The 22,514-nt window shown below is 49.0% G+C and overlaps 3 protein-coding genes and 1 long non-coding RNA gene across 4 annotated transcripts; 3 read left to right on the top strand and 1 right to left on the bottom strand.

The window, feature by feature from the left end:
• Positions 1-22,428, bottom strand: LOC127594003 (uncharacterized). The gene is made up of 5 exons (XR_007960565.1): positions 22,099-22,428; positions 14,474-14,647; positions 14,209-14,278; positions 5,163-5,224; positions 1-536 (listed from the first exon to the last, which is right to left on the bottom strand). It is a non-coding gene; the product is annotated as an uncharacterized LOC127594003 (long non-coding RNA).
• Positions 2,985-4,080, top strand: rps16 (ribosomal protein S16). Its single transcript, XM_052055831.1, has 6 exons — positions 2,985-3,117; positions 3,208-3,259; positions 3,414-3,515; positions 3,598-3,694; positions 3,757-3,804; positions 3,885-4,080. Exons 2-6 carry the CDS (start codon positions 3,212-3,214, stop codon positions 4,028-4,030), a joined length of 441 nt encoding a protein of 146 aa, XP_051911791.1. The 5' UTR covers positions 2,985-3,117; positions 3,208-3,211; the 3' UTR covers positions 4,031-4,080.
• Positions 16,194-17,712, top strand: myf6 (myogenic factor 6). The gene is made up of 3 exons (XM_052055825.1): positions 16,194-16,777; positions 17,292-17,385; positions 17,461-17,712. Exons 1-3 carry the CDS (start codon positions 16,259-16,261, stop codon positions 17,559-17,561), a joined length of 714 nt encoding a protein of 237 aa, XP_051911785.1. The 5' UTR covers positions 16,194-16,258; the 3' UTR covers positions 17,562-17,712.
• On the top strand, positions 19,596-21,448 carry myf5 (myogenic factor 5). Its single transcript, XM_052055829.1, has 3 exons — positions 19,596-20,087; positions 21,030-21,096; positions 21,172-21,448. Exons 1-3 carry the CDS (start codon positions 19,668-19,670, stop codon positions 21,345-21,347), a joined length of 663 nt encoding a protein of 220 aa, XP_051911789.1. The 5' UTR covers positions 19,596-19,667; the 3' UTR covers positions 21,348-21,448.
• Positions 22,429-22,514: the final 86 nt, after the last annotated feature.

Genomic DNA, 22,514 nt, shown 5'->3' with positions numbered 1-22,514 from the left:
TTTAAGTGTGCCGTACTGGTCGGATTAGCATGACCTCAGCATCGCATCGGGTATACGGATGTGATTGATATCCACATATGAAAAAGGCTCATGTGGGATTGGAAGGAAAAAAAATGTAATTTGTACTGTTTACAGTGACATAGATAAAAAATACTGTATATACATGTCGCATTTAGGAAAAAAAGAATCTGATGTCTGATATTAGCTGACAGGCTAACGAAACAGACAAACAATCCTTCCCACCTATGTGAAATGTGAAAAGGGGAAACCTGTGCAGGCAGGATGTGATCTGATTGGTTGGCCGGAAGCGGGACTGACAGCAGGCGACTTCGAGCATCCTCCGTCCTTCTCCACTTCCTCCTTCCTAACACGCTCGCCGTCACGCCAGCTTCCCAAATGCACAAAGTCTCATCTTTCAAAACAAGCCTCGGCAGCTCCTGATGCACGCGGGCCTTCGCTGGTGTAGCAGGGTGAAGTCATCGGCCTTTTTTTTCTTCGTCTTCTTCTTCTCTCTGCATGATGAGTTTGGCCGAAGACTGCAAGGAGGGGAAAAAAAACTTCAAGGTGGGGGTGCGCGGGAGGAAAGAGTCCACGACATCATCTCTCCACGCCTTTTAAGGAGCTCTCCAGCGGAGGCCTGACAACGTTGGCCCACTTTCCCATCGCCGCGCTTCCCAGCCTGTTCTCTCGGGACATACACACACACACGCGCACACACAAGAAAACAGCCACCATTTCTCACTTCCTTTAGCGGCTAACGTAGCGCAAGCTTGTCCAAGTTGCGAAATTTTTCAAGCCATTAACGACAACAACAATAAGAATGGAAGCAAGATGAGTACTTTGGATGCCGTGTCCCCATCTTCAACCCACTGAGTCATCTGTGACCTTTGAACCCCCCCACCCCCCAGAGAGAAACACACACACGCACACACACACACACACTGGCAGAAGGATAACGGAAAATAAGAGTGATGGAACAGGAGAAGGAGGCGAGTGACACGAGCAGAGGGAAAGTGGTGTTTGTCTGTGTTTGTGTATGTGCGTCGCCAAGTTTTGGCTACATGAAATTCTTTGTTTTTTTCCTTCTCTTTAAAAGGTAACTAATAGCACATTTCGACCACGGCAACACTGTAGTCATCTCAATTACCTTGCACATTTTTTTTATTTACGGTAGTGTCATTTGAATTTTGGGGTGATTTATAGTGATGACATATTTTTTACCGGCTCAATTGTTCACCTTTTCCAGTAGTGTGGGAGTACGTTTGGGGCTAGTCTTATTTCAACCTGCATTACTTTTTTTAAGTATCATGGTTGTCATATTTAACCTGGACCAAGACTGTCATCTTATTCAACACAAACAACCATATGGAGTTTTACGGTAACTTTCGTTCACCCTTTTATAACTTTTAAATGTGATTTACAGTCATCTCATTTGGACCTGGCCAATGTATGGATCATTTACATTTGTGCAAATGATAATTAGGTGTCCATTTTCAAGTCTCAGTTTCACTCTGCAGCCTTTTGGAGATAACGATTGGTCTTTTTGATGTTCTTTGAAGGTGCCGTCACAGTAAAATGAAATGAGGTGTAAAATTAGGTCTGTCCAGGTAGGAGCAGCCTTTCAAGTCTCATCTGTGAGGGATATAAAAGGCAAAGCGTGTTGACATCAATCCTGAGCCGGACTTTTCCGCCCGCTGAACCCACAAGAGTTCTCCCGGCCGGGTTGCCGTGGCAACAGCGCGAGTGTGTACCTCACAGAGGCTCGGACCGCTCTCGTGTCCTTCTCCTCTCCCGGGTGCGCTTCAATTACCGGCAACACGTTCCCCCCAGCGCGCCGCCGCTGGCCTATTATGGTCAAAGGAGCGGCGGCGGTGGGCCGGGAGCGGCATCTCCTCCGCACTAAATCTCGCCGCGTTTGTCTCGTGCTCACGGCGCTGTGACAGACCGGGGTCAGCGGGGTCTGGCCTCCAGGTGATGTGTTTCCGTACGGCCCGGGTGGTGAGGAAATGCACATATATGGCATGCTTTTTATTTACTAGTTGTGACTGTGAGACTGAAACACTGTCTTTTTAAAATGCTCTACTGTCATTCTCGTGTTGCCGGGCTTCAAACGAACGTCTGGACACCAAGGTGAACTTGACACACAGGAAATTCAGTGAGGCTTTAACGTGCTTCCTATGCAGACAGCGAAGGAGGAGTGAAGGAACGTATAGGGGGGGGGGCATCTTCAGGTGCCACAAAAAGAACATTACAAAATGTGTTTTGGGCTCCTGGTCCACACAGGAAACATTATTCTTGCCACAGTAAATGCAATCTCTTCTGCAGCTAGGCACTACTTGTGTGATTACTTTAAAGCTTGACACCACGCCTCAATGCCAATTCAAGGATCAGGATTTCTGTAGCCTGAGTGCGCCACGAGCTTCGCAATCAAGGTGGCACAAACCGCAGCATGGGTGCTTGTTTTGTTTTAATTCAGCACAGCAAATTGTCATCGGTGCTCTCTTTCAAAAGTCGTCAGCTTGTGGTTGATGACAGCTTTCGCCTCAAGCTGATTGGACATGAATAGCATTCTTGTGTCATTTTCACAACCGCTAGATAGCGCTGCTGCACCGACGACGGTCAAGAATTACGTCACGGTTTCACTTGATGGATAACAATCGATGATGGACGCTGAATACTTTTATGATAATTAAAATTGAACAATTACCCCCAAAAGGATCATCTAATTTAAATACGAGGGACAGAAAGGAAACAATGAAGGAGGAAAGGAATTATCGATTCATGCAGGTGGAATAGAAGAATGCAACCAAGTAATGATGGAGGGTAGGAAAGAATATATATATATATATATATATATATATATATATATATATATATATATATATATAATACATGCAAGTTTAACAAAGTAGTGGAAATTAATTCGAATCAATCATATGCGTGGTTACTTTTGTGCCACTCTGTCGGGCTCAGTCAATGTAAAATGGAGGTACTGTACAGCGAGAGCAGGCGTCGCAAAACGTTGCCGCAAATCCGCACCCACGGTCGCGAAATAGCCCTGATGTTCCGCCCGTGAAACCCCGTCGTTCTCTCCGTACAGCAACCTAGCTGAAGACGGTAATGTCCGCCACCTCAATGCGCTGCTAAACCCAAAATAAACCACTGTGAAACCTTTCCAACGTAAGCATTGTGTCCTGTGTATTCCAGAAACATGCCGGCGAAAGGTCCTCTGCAATCTGTCCAGGTTTTCGGCCGCAAAGTAAGTCAAAAGTGATGAAACGGGCTCACGTGTGGCGTTGCGGCTAAGTGTGGCCTGGGTACAATTAGCTCGCTAGGGTTACGAGTATTACGGCTTTTTCCATAAATCAAAAACATCACTGCATTTTTTAATCTTGTAATTTGTTGTCTCATAGAAAACCGCCACTGCAGTCGCCCACTGCAAGAGAGGCAATGGCCTGATTAAAGTGAACGGCAGACCTCTGGAGATGGTGGAGCCAGCCACCCTCCAGTACAAGGTGAGCAAGCCCCTTGTACATGAATATTGAATATGTATTTGACGTGCAATATAAGTGGTTGCGTCCCTCCTTTCTCGTGTAGCTTCTGGAGCCCGTACTGCTGCTGGGGAAGGAGCGTTTCGCTGGAGTGGACATCCGAGTCCGAGTGAAGGGAGGCGGACATGTGGCGCAAGTTTACGGTAAGCAAAACATTCACATTCAAAGTTTTCCACACATTAAATGGCATTTTTATGCCTTCCAGCAATCCGCCAGGCCATCTCCAAATCCCTGGTGGCGTACTATCAGAAGTGTAAGTTGATCACAACAACACACATTTTCATTTTATATCTAGTTACATTTTTTAAACATCTTCTTCCCCCCACCCCGCAGATGTGGACGAGGCTTCCAAAAAGGAGATAAAGGACATCCTGATCCAGTACGACAGGACTCTTTTGGTTGCCGACCCTCGCCGCTGCGAGTCCAAGAAGTTCGGTGGACCCGGAGCCCGCGCCCGCTACCAGAAGTCCTACCGTTAAAGGCCGTGTCCATTTTCCTTGTAATAAAAGTGGAGTTGAACCCCAGAAAAGTCATGTTTTGTCCCGTTGTGTGTAGAATTGTTCAGAATGGCGGCACGTGTCATAACAGTTTTTATATTAAGGATGTCATCCCATGTGACAATTCAGTGTAAGGAGGGAGGGGCAAACTGACAGATGAACCGGGTCATTTCTATATGAGGTACATTTAAAAATGCATACAAATGTTTTGATTTATGAAACAACTTGACAACTTTTCCTCTTGAGGATTGCGGGTGTGCTGGAGCCTGTCCCACCTGTCTTTGAGCAGTAGGCGGGGGACACAGACGCTCACAATCACATGAGAAAATGAAATTAGTAAATGCTTGCTGGCTGAAAGAACGCAAGCCATACTTTGCACACTGCCGAATAGAATTTTGGTGTGCATCATGAAACAATGTTTCAATGCCAAAAAGACCATTTGATGCTTGGTCTTGCGCTTTCGGTATTTCGACAGCAGAGGGAGACAAAGGACACTTAAAAAAAAGGAGCCCAGAACTGCATGACAGGGCGCCACCAAATTTCTTAAAATATTTGTTGTCAATTTTGATGCAGTTATTTTATCATAAATGTCTACATTACAATGAAATCAATTGTACGTGATCAATACAAATCAGAATTAATTATTTACATCATTGTGGATTTTTAAAGTGTATGTAAAATAGTTTTCAGATTATGCTTTATTCAATGAAAAAGACACATATACATATATATATTTATACACATATGTATATATATATATACATAGTAATTTTGGGAAATAATTATTTAGTTGTTTTTTTTAAGCTCATATACAAATGGTTTGGCCCATCTGTCCGTTTTTTAAAATCCAGCGTGTCCCTAGAGTACAACAGTTTGGCCAGCCTTCATCATGATGAGCTGATGCCCAGATGTTGCTGCTCTCTCCGCAGCAAAAGTGACGCTAGAGAGTGGCGGGTGTGGGAGATTGGGTTAACTGGTGGTGGAGGTGGGGAGCCCAGGGGGCTTGGGAGGGGGCGGGGGGGTAATAGGTCCTGTTTACAGCCTTCCCAATAATCAACCCAGCAGGAGGCCCACTCCCCCGGTGTTACTGTTGTTTACTACTGTTTACTCTTACCTCCTCTCATGGACGCTGTCATGGAGGCTGCAGTGAGGAGAAAACGTCCCAAGAACCCATGCCTGGAAAGATGCAAGAAATGTGTCACTTTACTTCGAAGTTCATTTGCACACTGTATTTAAAAAAAAAAAAAAAGAAGTAAAATACATTTAAATATAAAGGCAATTTTGGTTTCAAGTATCCATTTCTCTTCAGCCACACCATTTATAATTTGTTGTGAAAATGTCAGCACCCCAAGACAGCTTCTTTCACAAACATTTGGGAGGCCCATCTACTTTAGGGAAACTGACAAAAACGTTCCAAGAAGCCATGCTTCAAGAGTTGAGCGTTATTGGCAAATGATCAGCATTTAAGATTGCAGCTGCCGACGTCACGGCTTGTTTATGAAGCCGAGCGCCGCCGTCAGCAACTCTCGCAATGGTGCAACACGCAACCAAAACAAAATGCTGCCAATCGAGCTCATTTGAACTGCTTTTAGTGCCACACGCACACACTTGACGCCTGCCTTTCCTCTGTTAACACCTCCACTGGCAAACACGGAGGTGGCGAGCCAGGATGCATTTTGTCATCGGGTGCAGTGTGCACGCGCGCACGCACAGAGTGCAATCAACACATCAAGGCATATGAAAATGTTTCACAAGATGGCGGACGATGACAAGCGTTTTTAAGAGTGAAGAATGCGAGCCTCGACTGACCGATTATGTTGCCGGCTTCAATTCATTGGCAGATCCAAAATGTCCGGCGGTTACTGATGTCTACCCCGCAGTCCTCTGATCCGATTTGAAGAATTAATCAAGAATTAAAAATTGTACGCTTGTGGTCTTTGGGTGCACGTGCTCTGCCGCTTCCCCCCGATACTGCCGCGTATCTATTACAGCGCGTGGGCCGTGTTCAGGGTGAGTCGGGTCATTCGAGGGTAAGCGAGAGCTTGACTGTGACGCCCCGACGCAATCGCTAAGGTCACACACCCCGCCAAACTTTAACCCCAGCTCAAGGCCGAGCCACCCCAACCTCCGACCTTCACCCTGGAAGGTCAGGGTTCCCGGTCAGGATTCGAGGCGGCACGCCAGACAAGCTTTGAAGTCTGCAGGTTATCTTTCACTGCGCGTTGTTGTTGTTGCCGTCGAAGGCGCACGCTCTTTATGAGCTTCTAATTGGAACGCCGCACTTTGACAAATTTGCCCATTCCGATTTATGGATTGGTTGCTGGACTGAGCGGCATGGCCTTCAATTAACGTAACGTGAAGGAAGCTATTTTGAAGCGGCAAGCAAAAAAAAAAAAGGTCTGGTCGGACTGAATACGTGGAAATCTGTGAGATTGTTTTTTTGCATTTGAAATAGCCCCACTCTCCCACCCATTTTTTTCCTTCATGACGGTAAGCATTGCAGATTTTTGGGTAAAAATCTAGTTCGTGTTGCACCACAAAATGTTTGCTGCTGCTACTCTGCCCACTCACAACATTTCTCCTCATTCACGCATACTTTTTCAACCGCTGGCACAAAGCAACGGGGCGCACTTAGCGAGCCATCAACCGTCGGTCGGGTAAAAGGCAAGCGACGGGACTCGGGCCAATCGTTCTTGGCAAGCCTCCCGACAACCTGTTGCGAGACCCCCCGCGCCGCACCGCCCCGCGCCGCTAAGCAGCGTTGTGGCTCACAATGTTACAAGGGCTGCGAATCGATTGCCCCGCGACTGCTGCCAAACGCCCTTGCCGTGCCATCCGCCCCCCCACCCCCGTCACAGTGATTTAAAAAAAAGAAAAACGCCACAGCTCTCACTCGACACCCATGTGTTCTTATTTCTGGGCGAGCGTGACGGAAGCGAGGGGCCCCAGGTTGAGGCGTCCCACCTGGCCGACTGAGCCAGGTCATATTAGTCTTAACTGCAATTCCAGACCTTCTCCTGCCAGCCAGTTTCTTTTTTTTAATTTTAATAAACGCTCATCGGCCAAGCCTTCATCTGACATCACCCAATGAGTCGGAAGACTTGTTTGAATCCAGTCCTTCCAGGCCCATTTAGTCACGTTGCACTTTTCAAAGACAAATGTTGTAACGTGTCGGTCAGGTTGGGGATGCCGCTGGGATTGACCATTGCAAAATGGGTCTGGTCGGACCGAATGTGAAAAAAAAACGATCTCTATACATATCAAATGTGTATCTCCCAACACCTTATCCGACATCTCCCCGTGAGATGGAAGCGTGACAATCGGGAAACAACGGCTGTTAGTTACAGAAAATGCATTAGTGGCGTGAGCCGGACCAGAGGAAGTGGTGGGATTATGGTGGGCCAGAGTGGGACAAGCGCGGGCGAGGGGGGGGTGCGGTTCTCTCCTGCCCTCTCCGCAGTAAAGTGTCCAGATTTACAGGCCCTCTGGGGAGCCCGGGTGGGGGCAAGACACGGCTACGCGGTCGTCATTCCGTCAAAAGTGGACGGCTCCTGATTTTAAGATGATCCTAAAAGGCTCGACGCCAGGTGGCCGGTTGATGAAACTATTGCTACCTTGGTTCAACAGCTGTAAACGAGTGCGCGCGCTGACTGAGCAGCGATGCCAAGTCGCCTTTTGGATATTTTTGGAACATTCTTATGCCATTGACAAATATTTGCACATATTGCTTGTTTTGCCAAAGTTTGTTTATTTTGTTCCTATTGTAATGATAATCAATGTCGTTTGAGCCGCAACAATTAGATGGCAAAAGAATTCCAACTCAATCCTGCCAGTTTCGATTCCCGCCCAACACCTTGCAGTGTCCTTTCAAAGCCATGGCGGCGGTCCTCGGAAAAAGCACCTCAGCGGAAACGGGAAGTGCTTTGGGGGCGCGGGTCTTGACCCCTCTCATGAGTCAAACGGAGCCCACCCCTGAAGGGACACGGGAAGGTTCCGGTCCTGCCAACAAGGTGTGGAAGGATTTTGGGGGGGGGGGGGGCGCCCCGGATGCACATCTGAATGGATGTGTGAGTCGGAGGGAAGGAGGGCACCTCGACGTCCTCCTCAAAATGACTCGAAAGCGTGAGGAGCCGCACAAAAGGTTACGGCCGCATCATCCGGAACGTGAGAAAAATGATGGACAATTTTCCCGTTAATCCCGCACATGGCGAGCGGATGCTTTTAGCGCCAGGGATTGTGTTTTATTTTTTGGCCAAAACACGGATGATGTCATGGGAGCGGCGTGAGCCCTCCATCTGATATTTCACTTTAATGGAGCGGCCAAAGCCGGCCCAGGGAGCCCTTGCGCCGCCGCCACAGATTTGGCTCCACTAACAACGGCAATTTCATGTCTCCCCCCCCCAACCCCGGTATCACATTCCCAACACCCCGCTTATGCTGCTGTGCCTTAGTTTTGGGGATGCTATTGTGGTCGTGTAAGACATGACAGGTCTGGTGGTGGATTTAATGCGTGTAAAAACTGTGCGATGAGTTGTGTGAACGGGGTCGTAGCACATTTTTTGTAAATTTGCGGTTGCTATTGTGATGATTTAAGCAATGCGGCATGACGACACGGGTTTGGCAGCACTCTATGTGTGGAACAATTGCGCCATGAGCTGCTTCAACCAGCCCAAGCAGCCCTTTTTGGTATGCTGCTGTACTTGAACATACATTGTTCACACGTTAGTAAAGTTCCCAACGCTCTTTTGAACAGTTAGTGGAAGGGAAATACCTCCACGGGCCCGGCGGGACTGAATATGTGGATTCCAACCAGACCTGTTTAGATATGTCGCTTTCCACTTCCCATTTTGGTGACGTTGCGGATGCTATGCTGATACTTTCAGATCTCTTGCATGCCTAAATGGGTCTGGTAGGAAGGACTAAAATGATGACTTATTTGAATCTAGTCCTGGCAAACCCATTTTGGCATGCTGCAGCATTTTTCTGCAGAGTCCTTTCCCCCCCCCCGAACAGAGTGGAATTTCCACAGCCGTCTCCCCCGCGGGATGATTTGCTGTCAGGCGTCATATCGCGGCAGAGTCACCTCCAGTTTAAGTTACATGATGGACGACGGGGCACTCGGATCGACTTTCTGATACGGCGAGGAGCGTCTGAGATGAGGGAAGAATAATGGCAAAGGCGACGGATGGCGGGAAGAGCTGGGATCAACGTTCTCAAACTGATTGCGCGCCGAGGAGACCTCAGAATCAAACGGGATCGTCCGAGAAGAAGACGCGGAGGAATTAGGAGGGAAAGGGTGGGGTGGGGGTTGCGGGGGCGATGACGAGGTTAGAGGGGACTTCTATGTTGAGCCTTCATTGAGCACTTGATGGATGCTCTGTAACCAATGGAGGTAAAGAGCACCCCCCCCCCTCCCCATCTCAAAAATGAGTCTCACACTCACACGCACACACGGCAGATTAACTTTGGCTGATTTATGGCAATTTACCTCAGGAGACCAAACAGCTGGGGAAGGACAAAGACCACAAGTGGCAAAGGCATAAATTCAGGGCACTCATTTGTTCAAAAGATGATGCGCAGCAGCATGAAGCACGCTGAGGATTATATGACTGGATACCAAAACAACTTCACTTTTGGGCTTTGGCAACATTTGTACGCATTGACCGTGTCCGGGAAAATATCAGAATGTGTTTTATGAAGAATCGGTTCGGCGTTTAAAAAGAGCCGACATTCATAAGCATGAGTACACATTGACAAATATCGGTATTTTGTTGGCAAAAATACATTTACGATATTGGTTCATATTTTAGGACTATCAATCGAGCGATCAATGACCAAATATGGACAGGCAATTTACCAAAAACAGTAATTGTTTCACGAAGTTTCACGAAGCGGGTTTATCAATATTAGCATGTGTTTTACTGACAGTATCTCGGTAGGCATTTACCAATGTTGGTACGTTTCATGAATTCTGGCCCGAACTGTGCAGCATGCGGAATCTCTCTACGGACAAGAAAAAGACCACAACCCGATTCCAATGCGCTTCCTTCAAGAAACGACAGCGGGTTACCACGTCGTTGGTGTTTACACGCATCTTACGAGCACGTCGCTACGTTTACAAGCACTTGGCCGAGTGTTGTTGCAGGTGAGCATGTCGCCTTCTGCAAACAGGAGCGTCCGACGACCACACGGGGAGTCGGCATCAAGGGGAAAGAAAGCGCAAGGTCCCTGGGGCTCGTGCCGTTTCATTAGCGTCAAGCTGGGAGCAAAGATGTGCGGCGGCCGCGACCCGTGCGCTCGGGGACGGGGCCAACGGGGGTTAATGGGAGCTCGCGGATGACTCCATCGCCTACTATTGATCATCATTTGGCAAAAGCGTGAAGACATACATGAGTCAAACGGACTCACTCGAAGGAATGTCTGAATGAGTGCGGGGTGCGATTCTGCCTCACAAAACTGGGAAATTACCACGGTGGAAACAGATCACAGGAAAAGGAAAGTTGCAGGAATGTTGCCTCTCCTAAAGATGTGTTTGGAAGCGCTATGGTGATCAGAGCCAGAGATGGAATGGAGGGTGGTGGTCTGTCTTTGGTGGTGGTGGTGGTGAGGGGGGGCAGGGTGCTTAGCTCCCTACTGGTGTTAACTGTGGGTGGCAAGTAAATAAAAGCGGCAAGATGAAGCCACGTTGTTGAAGTTGCCCGTTTGTGGGCCGGTTGCATCCTTTTGTCTCGGCTATGTAGCACAGAGACGCTAAATGGTGCCATAATGGAGATTCGCGCTTACACGGTGAGAAGGAAATGCACTTTTTACCTCCACCGGAGAGGTTTTGTTATTCTTTGGCTTAGCTGTCTAGCAGCCCCCCCCCCCCCAAAAAAAAGAAGCCAACATTTCTTCTTCTCATGACATCTTAAATGCAGAACACTCACTCTTGGATGTCCACATTAAGTATGGGAGGTCCCACCTGTCCTGCCTGCCCTGCTCCACACACAAAAACACACACTCGCACCCCCAAATCGACCCCCCCCCCACCTTCCCCGTGCCAACCGTGAGCAGCGGGTCATGAGCGGCAAAGTGGTCCAAGAGCCGTCGACGCCATACGGTGTGAAACAACGCATTAAAAGGGCTCCCCCTTCCAAATGTCGTCCAGGACGAGCCCCACCACGCATCCCCTTATCTCCGTGTGTGGGCCCCGCGCCCCACTCGACAGGAAACCTTATTCCACAAACAAGGCAAATATGTGGTGGATTTCATTTCGGATATATGTCGTTGGGCATTTTTAAATAGATTTTTGCCGGTTCGTATATTATTTGAAGACTTTTTACGATGGCTGAATTGAAGTACATTTATCAAGACTGAACTCATTAATTCTGTATTTAAAATGACACCGTTGGTAGATATCCGAAGTTGGAAATTCCTATTTGCGATTTTTGTCATTCCCGGATAAACAAAAAAAAAACCAAACCAGAAGGTATACTCACTAGTTCCGGAGTGAGTGAATGGTTTTGTTTTTTTAACCGAGTACTATTTCTTTTTTAAAATCGGGACACTTTGCCGATATCGTGCAACGTGATCCGTGGCTGCTGCACATCAGTTTCACGCGGCGTGACTAAGCCGCAAGTAACAGGAGCTCCGGCCCACCGTCATCCCTGCGGACCCTCGTTTCCAACGCGGCCGAAAGAGCACCCCCGCCCCGCCGCTATCCCCTTCAAGACCACAACCCCCCCCCCCCCCCAACAACCGCAACCCCATTCCCAGTGGCGTCCACGGGGACCCCGTGAAAGCAAACAGTGAGGTCATCTCCGGGCTCTCATCGAGCCAGCCGGGATTACGCTGGCTGGCAAAGATGCACAAAAGGAGAGCGAACTTGGATTAAGTCATTAAAGTGCAGACTCCTGCAGCACGGGGACTCTTTTACACGCGCTCTCATGTTTTAGCCACCATGCATTGTCCCACCGACTGAAACAAAAAACAAAAATAATATTCTTCCAATGGCTTTGGCAAGACTCATTTCCAGCTGTAATTACAGGAACCCGGAACTATATTCCTGTGGTGCTAACAACGCAGCGTTCCCCCAAAAGTTCCAGATTCCAGCCTTAAATTACTCTGGAACTCAATTCAGACAACAGTTCCCAAAAAAGGTTTGAGAATCTGGAAGGGGAATTCTACTGTTATCTCTCCGTACGTGAGTGAAGCATCCCATCTGACTTTTGTTTTTTTCCCTGCATGCACCTGCGTGCGCACACACACACACACACATCCTGAAACACAAGCTCCAATAACATCCACCAAGGTAACACTAGAATTTTTATTGTATCAAACAGGTGGCGCCGACCTTCACGCCGGCTCAAATGTTGGGCACCAGGCACGCTCTAAGTGTGCGTAAGCAAGGTGTGTGTGTGTGCGCACGAACTCTTCACACCTCTGGAACCAAATAGGAGGGGGTAAAAAAATGGAGTGACACACACAAGTACACGCACACAATCGACACACAATGTGTGTTTGGACAGTAACGTTATTCCGGATGAGTTTTGGGGAAGCAACCTGTTGAAAATAATTCAAATCCTGTGTCAAAACACACGCACGCACGCACGCAGCTGCAAAGAGGCGCTCACGAGTCGGCAAAGCAAGCGCTCCAATACCTCGGGGCTAGCTTTCTCCTCTCTTTGTACTTTTCTCCTCTTCGCTTACAGCGCGGTTTGTTTTTAAAGTGCTCTATTAACAAAGTTGAGTGAGTTCAATTTTATTTGGACTTGCTCGGTCCAGTAGAATAAAGAGTTTTCTACAACCTCCCGCTGTTTGAATGGCTATTATTACAGTATTGGGACGATATCAATCTGTCATCAAGTTCATTCCCAAAAGGCGTCATTAAAGACGGTCACGCCGGGTTCATCATAAACGATCAACACGGAGCATCAGTGGGCTCAGACAGCGGTTTCGGGTGACAAAGGTCCGTGTTCTTTACCCACTGTGGCGCGGCTTTGCGACGTGTTGTTTTAAACGCGGGCCATCGCGCCGCATGATGTCAACGCCGACATCCATCAATATTCTAGTTAGATTCTCTCCGGAGCCGCTGGCATTAAAAAAAAACAACAACAACAAAACGAAAAAATGCCATCTCGGCCTGCGTCATGATCACGGCGAGCCTCAGCCGTGCCGATGACATCCAAGTCTGACAGAAACGGTTTGATGCTGCACTGTCGAGGTTTTGCCGGAGTGGAAGTGCCTCCAGACGGGGGGTCAGCGGGGCCAGACGAGCTGGCCTATCGTCCACATCGGTCTGGCTGGGGGTGGGGGGTGTGTCTTAGGGTACTAATCCGTCACTTTCCCAAATGAAGACAGAATCAATCAGGACGGGAGCGCGGCTCAATGACAGGCGAACGGCCAAACGCCGCCTTGATTACGAGGGCGGCCCGGCAGCTGCCGTCCCGCGGTTAATTAGCCTCGCCATCCATCGGTGGGGACGGCGCTATTGAGTCATAACGCCAACGCCGCCAGTTCACGCAGAGTTAGTGGCTTGCGTTAAGGCCGGCTCCTCCTCACCGCTAATTGACAAACTTCAGCCGCTAGCACTTTGAAGCGCACCCCCCCCACCCTTCGAGCCCCGAGATGCAATCGGGGGGCCTCCCTAGCCGGCCGCCTTTGAAATCCAAGCCCGTCCCGTCGGCCGCCATCTCGGGGCCGAGAGTGAGAGGAGCCGTCTGTTAGCTTAGCTCAAGGGAGCGGGTGGGGGTGCTCGCTCCGGGTTTTGTTTTGGCTCTCTTTCGCCGCCGCTCTGGTACAAGTGAAATCAAAACACCAAATCTAACCTTTTTGATTATTTGCTACAAATTCACTCTCACCGAGCCCGTTTAGAGATGTTACATCCCGCGCGTACCTCAACGGATCAGGCAGCAAAGGATGATAATTTTTTCACAACTTTCAGTCATCCCAGACCCATTTAGGTAAATGCTGGTTCAATCTCAATAATACATCAAAGTTGACTCAAATATTTGAAATTGATGTCAAAGCGGTAACGCGCCTAAATTGAACTCCGCATTGGTTTGTGCATTGATGGCTTGACTTTGCACAATTCTTAGAATGAGACACCTCACGTAGGGGGGGGGGGGGGGGGGGGGGTAAAAAGGTGTTGTGGCCAGTGAGTGTCAAGTCCTCGTACTTACAATTATTTCCAGTCCCCGCTGAGGTCCCGGCGCACATCCGGATGTATGAAGAGATCATTCAAGGCAATTCCTACAGACAAGAAAGCTATACGTCATAAAAGATCTTCATTCTGTGGGTTATAAACGCGTCTCCTTTATTGTTCCTTAAAACTTGCCGTCTTTATTGAGACGAGTCCACTTTTTCCCCAGGGGCCCCTTTTTTACAACGTGAATCGGTGCAACATCAGATTGGCTAATGCATTTCGCAGGTGTGCAGCCGTCTTACATGCGCGGTGGCGTCCGTCACGGTGCGACCCCGGCTCGGAGATGGACGCCCTGTCGGGAAGGGAAAGCAGGCGGGAGGGCTGAGGGCGCAGGAGGAGGGGTTCCCAAAGTTCACGTTCATTAACAAGTCGGCTGCTGAGCATCCATGTCAGCACTGCCGCTAAGTGGCTCCCACCTGGAAGGACGACACACACACACACACACTTACTTTCAGGGTCTGTGTGTTTTTCTACACTTTCCTTCTGCTATGCTAATCACTTTATTGATTCATTTGGTGATCATTGGAAGATGAGGTATATCGTTCTTGTTATGCGTGCCTTCAAAGCCAAAAACCATCAAAAGGTAACACTCCGTATGTTACATGAACGATGTTGAACGTCAAGATTGTGATCTCTGATGACTTTTTGGGGGCTGTGGGACAGATTTACGCTCCGAGAGGCCTGCTTGACTTTGCGCCCAGGATATGTCATGATTCTCCCTGACAGCTGAAGCTTCACCCCCAGAACCCCCCAACTCCCCCTGAGGCGAATCCTGGATTTACGGCACAGTAGCCCGCTGGCGAGAAGACACAATCGGGGGCCACAAAAGGAATGGGACAGAAACAACCCTTTTATGTTAAAAATGCATCTCAGGCTCAAGTATTGATCACGTTTCCTGAAATGGGCGTCCTTTATTACACGTCGGCTTGGAGCTAACATTAGCACCGCCAGCAACAGAGGACTGGCAAAATGTCAGAAAACTGACCGACGGGTGGATGTAAAATGGCTGACTTCCACATTTTTAATTTTCTTCACAGTAAATCAATGTATGTGTATCAATGCATCAAGAATTACACGACTGTTGGTGGGCCAGATTCAAGATTCTTGCTTGCATGATTTGAACATATTTCATACATCTTGAATTTACGCGCCAAGGCCTTTGTCACTAGTGCGAATCGGTGGACACGGCACGCCACCACCGTGAAACGCCACGGCGTCGCATCACGCTCATTTTTGCATGAATGCCTCTTTTTGTGTTTATGAGAGGCACATCCATTAGGCAAAAGTCCATCTTTTTTGTTTGTTTGTTTACAGGCAAGACACAGTACAGTATTAGCCACGCTAGCCGGTTAGTGGCTAATGCTAGTTCGAGCCAGGACGTCCCATCACGCAAGGTCATGCGGTTGTGTAAAAATAGGAATCCAGCACACGAAGAAGTTTCCAATTGTGGACCTGCAAGTGGGGCCAGATCACCACCTCCCAACTTTTTGGGGGTGCATAAGTTTAACACCGTTTTAACAAAGTCTAACATCCTGCAATAACGTCGGACTAAACGTTGACTGTATAAAATGATTCATTAGATTAGATCAGGTGTTTTTTTAAGCTTAAGCTCGCCTCGGAGTTGCACTAACTGTGAAAAACACCTAGCATAGCAGCCACGACTATTACTCCACCTTGGTTTTTCAATAATAATTGGATATTTTTCTATTGTTGTTGTTTTTGGTCACATTCAACTCAATGGTGGGCCGGCGTTGGTAAATTTAGGTACAGCTGTAGTTTCATAGTTGTGAGTATATTGGGAATATTCACTGTTTGTCGGCACCTGTTGTGAAATGTTTGGTGACATTAGTATAGTGTGTGTATTCCCCACGTAGTGTGTGTTAAGAAAAAAAAAAAAAGATGGTAGTGGCCAAAGCCCAGGATAGGGTTTCACATTCTATATATAAGCCTGGTGGGTGCCGAGTGTCGCGGCTATTTAAATGCCGCAGCAGTCGCGCTTGATCTAGCATACGCCACGTCGCCACAATATGATGGACCTTTTCGAGACCAACGCGTACCTCTTCAACGATTTGCGCTACTTGGACGACGGCGACCATGGTGCGCTGCAGCACTTGGACATGGCGGACGTGTCGCCGCTCTACCAACCCGCAGGCGCCGAGGACGACGACAGCCCGCCATCGCCCGGCCGGGAGCGGGCGGCATCCGAGACGGGCGAGGACAGCAGCGGCGAGGAGCACGTCCTGGCGCCGCCCGGCCTGCGCGCCCACTGCGAGGGTCAGTGCCTGATGTGGGCCTGCAAGGTATGCAAGGTATGCAAGAGGAAGTCAGCGCCCACCGACCGCCGGAAGGCCGCCACGCTGCGCGAGCGGCGGCGCCTCAAGAAGATCAACGAGGCTTTCGACGCGCTCAAGAGGAAGACGGTGGCCAACCCCAACCAGAGGCTGCCCAAGGTGGAGATCTTGCGCAGCGCCATCAGCTACATCGAGAGGCTGCAGGAGCTACTGCACAGTCTGGATGAACAGGACCACTCCGCTAAAGAAGAAACTGTAAGTGGACCAGGCCTACGAGACCTTCAACCGCGGCAACGCGTGAATATGCTGTTGATGACCAATAATGAAGGTCAGGAAACTGACTGATATCCAACTTTGCAGCGGAAAAAAATCAAAACTGACCAAAAGTGTGAAAAGCAACGTGACTTAAACTTGAGAAGGAAAGTAAGAAGGAACTCCCAGAGAGCCAGAGTGCTCAAGCATCAATGGCTAACTTGAGCAGGAAAAGCTATCGAGTCCAAAGCGCCGGGATGCTAACCAACGTACTAGCTAGTTTGAGCTCCACCCCAAACCGCGTTTCTCACGACTTTGCTGCAAAAAGCTCCCAAACAGAGGCTAGCGAGAACAATAGCATTAGCATAACTTTGCCTGTTATGACGTTGGCAGACGACGACGGGCTTACTGGAAATCGTCAGCACACGTTTGCCTTGTGGACGTATGTTACGCATGATCATTGCGATATTTACAGAGCGACACTTCCATGATTAAAAACATGGCGTCGTGTCTCCAGGCGATTGCTTCTGGAAACCATTGGAAAAAGTCCTGCGAGACCTGGACCAATGCAGCCGACCATTCCAGCGCCGGATCGGTGATCCCGAGGGAGGGTAAAGTGCCGCCAAACCTTAAACCATTTTTCCCGCAATTGGATGTCAATTTTTGCTTTTTTTTTTTGCGTTCAGGGTCCAGCGAGTCTTCGGCGTCCTGCAGCCTTCTGCGTCTGTCGTCTATCGTGGACAGCATCAGCAGCGGCGGCGACAACAACGCCGCTTCGGAAAAATAATTTCCCAGAGTTTCTCCCATCTTTATCTTGGTGTACATATTTTATAACGGTCACAATTCAGATGTATTTATTTTATAATCGAGTGAGGACAAACAAAGGAAGCGGTTGGACTATTTAATAATTTATACATAAAAATAAACGGCTTCTTTTGGAAACCGCCGGAGAAACGGGCTTCTTTTTGAATGACCGCATCGAATGGGCTCCCATACAAGAAGTGTTTAGTGCCTGAGCTGTTTTGAGCACGCAGCAGACACAAGAAACCCGATAGCACCAACAGCGATGTGATTTTTTTTTTTTATGGTGTTCTACCCCCCCCAACTCCTCCCCTCCGTTCCACCCACCGGACCTCGATTTCACCCACTTTGCTCACCCGCTCATGACTTGACACGCCGCAGCTCCCTTCGTGCTTTATCATCTGCTCATCTGCCTCGGGAAAGTTTCTCCGAACGTTAACGCGAATATATTCGGAAAACGGAGTCAAGAGGCCGAACGTGAGGGCCGCCAAATGCGGGCTTTTCCCCAACCAAGTTGCAGCTCAGGATCACCAATTTAGCAAAAAAGTAACTAAATAAAAATCGGCGTTTGGGTGTCTCTTTTGAGGCTTTGCCCTTCTCTCCTTCTCAAGCCGCGACGCGGGTTTGATCGCCGCCGATGTGTTTGTCAGCTGTGCGGGAGTAATTCGGGGGTGTCGCTGTGTTGTTTTAGGTGCGCAAAGTTCCCAGAGAGGCGAGACAAACGCTTTTGACACGTTGTGAGAAATCGCCGCGCGACATGAAACCCTCGTTGTCGCTCTTTTTTGGTGATCCGACACAATTATGAAGACGGAAAGTAGCAGCTAAAATTTTGATCATCAGACACGTCAAGTGGTCACGACCAAATATGTTGGTACGGTCGTCAAGATCGAGAGCGAGCTAACGTCTTCCTTTTTTGCGAAGGGAAATTATTGTTCACGTTTTTATTTGTTATTTTTCCAAAATCCAGCAAATTTAAACCTTAAGAGTTGTAAAAAAAAACAACAACAAATAGAGACTTTTCTTCCCCGCAAGCTTGATGACGCAAAGTCTAAATATCAAGTGAACTAACGACATAAAATTGCAATTATTGGATCCAAATCAGAGTAAATGTGCACAGTTTTGTCGGCGACTCTGAAGATTAGCTTTGCAAGTGTAAGAAATGACGGCAGGGCGCATTCGGAAGCGCCGCCGGGCCATCTGTGTGACGTCAATGAGCTTTCACGGCTCAAGTTTGGCCAAAGAAGCGCGAGTGGAAGTGGGAAAAAGTGTGGCGAGTGGAATGAAGGTTGGCGCCAACGCCTCCGAGGTGTTTGCTTGAAACGGGACACCTTTGCCTCGCAGCTGCGGCCAGTGGCGCTCGCAAGTGCCACCGACGTCTATGGAACGTTGAGGTTTGGCGACTTTAGGCACTCATTCCCACTTTCACGTGGGGGGAAAAAAAAAGGATGAGTTAACAGTTGATTGTGTTTACCCCAAAAATAAAAGCTATTCGGTCGGCACTTTTCCCCACATACTTGCAATTTGGCATTCACACATTCACCAAATAGTGGGGGGGGGCAGGGGGTACTCATCCTGCTTTGCTCTGGAAGCTCACACTATTTACTGTTGACAGTCTGAAACTGGAGGTCTGGCCTCTAAACGATACATCGATGATCAAAATAGTCGTCGATTCCCGTGACCATGTCGTCCGCGAATCAATGAATTGATACACCGAACGATTATGCGAATGGCCTGACAAAATAATCACGGCTTGTTCACGCGTCTCTGCCAGCGCCGCACGGAGCAATTAATTCGGCTGCGCATTTTTGATTTTCCCCAAAGTCAACTTGGCGGTTGCTAAAGCGTGTCTTGAGGAGCAGGGGCAGACTCACGAGGGGGTCCGAGTGGGAAAAGATCAGCAAGGGCAGATGTGGGAATGTCAGCAGGCAGGACACGGGGGTGTGGGGGGGGGGGGGGGTGCGAGGAGGGATAGGGCAGGGCCAGTGGGCCGCGGTAATTAGATCTGGCCAATGTGGGCCCCGGGGCATAAAAGGGGGGCCCGTGGGCAGCGGACCCCTCACATCCCTCAGAGGTGGCCAGCGCTCCCAAAAGCATGGACGTCTTCTCCGCGTCGCAGCTCTACTACGCCGCCCCGTCGCCGGACGCCCTCCACCTGGCCGAGGACGACTCGGACGAAGACGAGCACGTGCGGGCACCGGGCGCGCCCCCGCACCAGCCGGGCCACTGCCTCCAGTGGGCCTGCAAGGCCTGCAAGCGCAAGTCCAGCTTCGTGGACCGCCGGCGCGCCGCCACCATGCGAGAGCGCCGCCGCCTCAAGAAAGTCAACCACGCCTTCGAGGCCCTGCGCCGCTGCACCTCGGCCAACCCCAGCCAACGCCTGCCCAAGGTGGAGATCCTGCGGAATGCCATCCAGTACATCGAGAGCCTCCAGGAGCTCCTCCGCGAGCAGGTGGACCACTACTACAGCGGCTCCGAACCCGCCAGCCCTTTGTCCAGCTGCTCCGACAGCATGGTGAGACCCTCGCGCACCCCTGACACGCAAAGGCCTACCAACAGTAGACACCATTTGGCCAAACTAGCGTTTCCAATTTGGAATAACTGTCAAACTAATAATGTCCCCCCTAGCCTACCTACGGATGCGCCAGGAACACCGCTCGAGAAACAAATGTCCGTTTTAGAAACTGATTCCGGGTCACAAAAAGCTCGATTTCCAATTGGGAACTCATTCCAATCACTTCACTTCTCCTCCTCCAGCCCTAAAAAGCCACCCTGCCAAGCAAGGGGGGGGGGGGGGGGGATCTCCAAATATGTTTGGCAGTGGATGGTGGGTCCGATTTACCATTTGTACCCCGTCTGGCCCTTGCCCCTCAATTACGGCACCCCGTGATCACCCGCATGTCAAACTCCCACTACGAGTCCTCACTTTCCCACCAACCCTTTAAGAATTTAGAGAAATTCTTTCCGGGTTTTAGAGACGGATGGGCGCCCATAATTAGCGCACCCCTGTCGCCATTGAGTTTGCCTTCGTCCTACAAACTTGTTGAAGTTTAGAAATACACACGTATGTCACCCTGAGACATCCACCATTAGCCTCTCCGTACGCCTTTCGCGGTGACTTTCCCACTGGTGCTAAAAATCCATTTTACAGAGGTCGAGGAAAAAAAAAAAAAAGAGAGCATTCCGACCGCCTGGCGTACCTCTGCCACGACGGGCGCAGATTTACAAGGAGAAAGTGTCATCTCGCACAAGCTGCTGTGGCTCGCACGGACTCAATCGATTGGCCACGCTGGGGAAGGAAAGGAAGGAGCTCTCGCTGTCCCGCTTTGGGCTTCAAGTCACCACCCCCCCCCCCCCCCCGACCCTACCAGCCCAGGATTTATTAGGTTGTCCACAATCTCAGGAAGGGCAGAAATGTTTATGTATTCTGCTTGTTTTTTTTTTCTCCTTCTTTCAGCCGGACAGCAACAGTCCTGTGTGGCAGCAGCTCAACTACAGCAGCGCTTATTCCTACGCAAAGAACGGTAAGAGCCGTCTCACACTAAGGCCCCCCCCCCACTCCATTATCCCGGTGAATAACAACAATAATCTCTCTGCAGAGAGTCTGTCGGACAAGCCGGCGGGTGCGTCCAGCCTGCAGTGCCTTTCCAGCATCGTGGACCGGCTCTCAATGCCCCAATTCGGTCGCCGAGCCGGCCAGGCTGTCTCGTCGCCCACCAACTCGGGCGACACGCAGCCGTGTACGCCGGGTAGCCCCGTCTACCACATCCTGTGAGGAACTCGGCAGTTGTTTCTTTGTACAGTGCGCCATCAAATTGTAAATATGAAATGTAAATGCTCATTTATTGACACACTTATTAAAAGTTTTCTTTTGTACCGGGGGAATCTGGTGTGGTTGGTGTCAAAAATCAAAGCAAGTGTGACCAACGGGAATGGTGAAGGGGAGGGGGTGGGGGCGCGTGAGAGGAATTGGTGAGGGGCCAACCGAGTGTACTTATTTGTTCCTTCCAACCAAATGTGAGTCATCATCAACACCCTTGATGATTTCATCAACACATCCACAGTCGAGAGCAAATGGCCTTTAATGGCACGTTTTGTCGGATTGGGGCGGGGGCTTTGTGTGAGAGGGAATCGTGACTTCAAGGGTGTCACCCTGAGGTGAAAAAAAAAATAGACAACGACCAAATAACATTAACTTGCTCAAAAACATATGACAGTACTTGATGTGGTATGAACTCGTAGTATTGCTAAACAGTGGGTGAAATATTCACTTTTTTTAAAAAAGATAAACGACAAAGAGCGACAAATGACAATTTGCCAAAAAGCATATGATTTCACTTACTTTTCACATCACGTGCTAACAGTGCAGCACTCCGGTAAAAAACACGTGGAACAACTTACCGTAGTAATATCATGCGTCTATTTTTTTCTACATGTTTTCAGCATTATCGTAATGAATGAAAATGAGACTTTATGGTATCTTGTGAGATTCATTTGCACTTGATAGCTTTGTTTGCGGCACTCACCAATGCGGCAGGGAGACAACGGCAAGTATAGCAGGCATTCCAGGCGTCGGCTTGAGGTCCACTGATCTCCCTAACTTTGTGTGCAACACAAAATGTCAGCCATGACATTTTTCCATGAGAAGCGTCATGTCGGGAATGGCCAGGCCTGTGTCGAACAAACCAGGATTAGTATGACATGCCGTTTCAGAAAAATGTGCATTACCATTCTAGGTTTTGTTGGGCTTCATTTAGATAACTTTTTCAATTAAACTTTGTTGATACCATGCTGATCATAGGCATAAAAATGCAATTCAGAGTGCTTCGTCACCTACCTTTTTAAATATTTCCAATACATCAACCAACCAATTAGCTATAATGTTTTAAACATGTGTAAATTGGGACTATTGTAAACCTTTTAACTCATGTTTTCTCATAAG

The sequence above is a fragment of the Hippocampus zosterae genome, chromosome 21 (assembly GCF_025434085.1).
Source record: "Hippocampus zosterae strain Florida chromosome 21, ASM2543408v3, whole genome shotgun sequence".
Classification (NCBI taxonomy): Eukaryota; Metazoa; Chordata; class Actinopteri; order Syngnathiformes; family Syngnathidae; genus Hippocampus; species Hippocampus zosterae.
The sequence above is the reverse complement of the archived record's forward strand: the minus strand, read 5'-3'. Positions and strand labels throughout refer to the sequence as shown.

Excerpts from the sequence above, each read along its gene's own strand:
- myf5 (XM_052055829.1), top strand. The coding sequence starts at position 19,668 with ATGGACGTCTTCTCCGCGTCGCAGCTCTACTACGCCGCCCCGTCGCCG. Across the intron at positions 20,088-21,029 it reads CCAGCTGCTCCGACAGCATG|CCGGACAGCAACAGTCCTGT; the intron begins GTGAGACCCTCG and ends TCCTTCTTTCAG. Across the intron at positions 21,097-21,171 it reads TTATTCCTACGCAAAGAACG|AGAGTCTGTCGGACAAGCCG; the intron begins GTAAGAGCCGTC and ends ATCTCTCTGCAG.
- myf6 (XM_052055825.1), top strand. The coding sequence starts at position 16,259 with ATGATGGACCTTTTCGAGACCAACGCGTACCTCTTCAACGATTTGCGC. Across the intron at positions 16,778-17,291 it reads ACTCCGCTAAAGAAGAAACT|GCGATTGCTTCTGGAAACCA; the intron begins GTAAGTGGACCA and ends TCGTGTCTCCAG. Across the intron at positions 17,386-17,460 it reads ATCGGTGATCCCGAGGGAGG|GGTCCAGCGAGTCTTCGGCG; the intron begins GTAAAGTGCCGC and ends TTTTGCGTTCAG.
- rps16 (XM_052055831.1), top strand. The coding sequence starts at position 3,212 with ATGCCGGCGAAAGGTCCTCTGCAATCTGTCCAGGTTTTCGGCCGCAAA. Across the intron at positions 3,260-3,413 it reads TCCAGGTTTTCGGCCGCAAA|AAAACCGCCACTGCAGTCGC; the intron begins GTAAGTCAAAAG and ends GTTGTCTCATAG. Across the intron at positions 3,516-3,597 it reads CAGCCACCCTCCAGTACAAG|CTTCTGGAGCCCGTACTGCT; the intron begins GTGAGCAAGCCC and ends TTTCTCGTGTAG.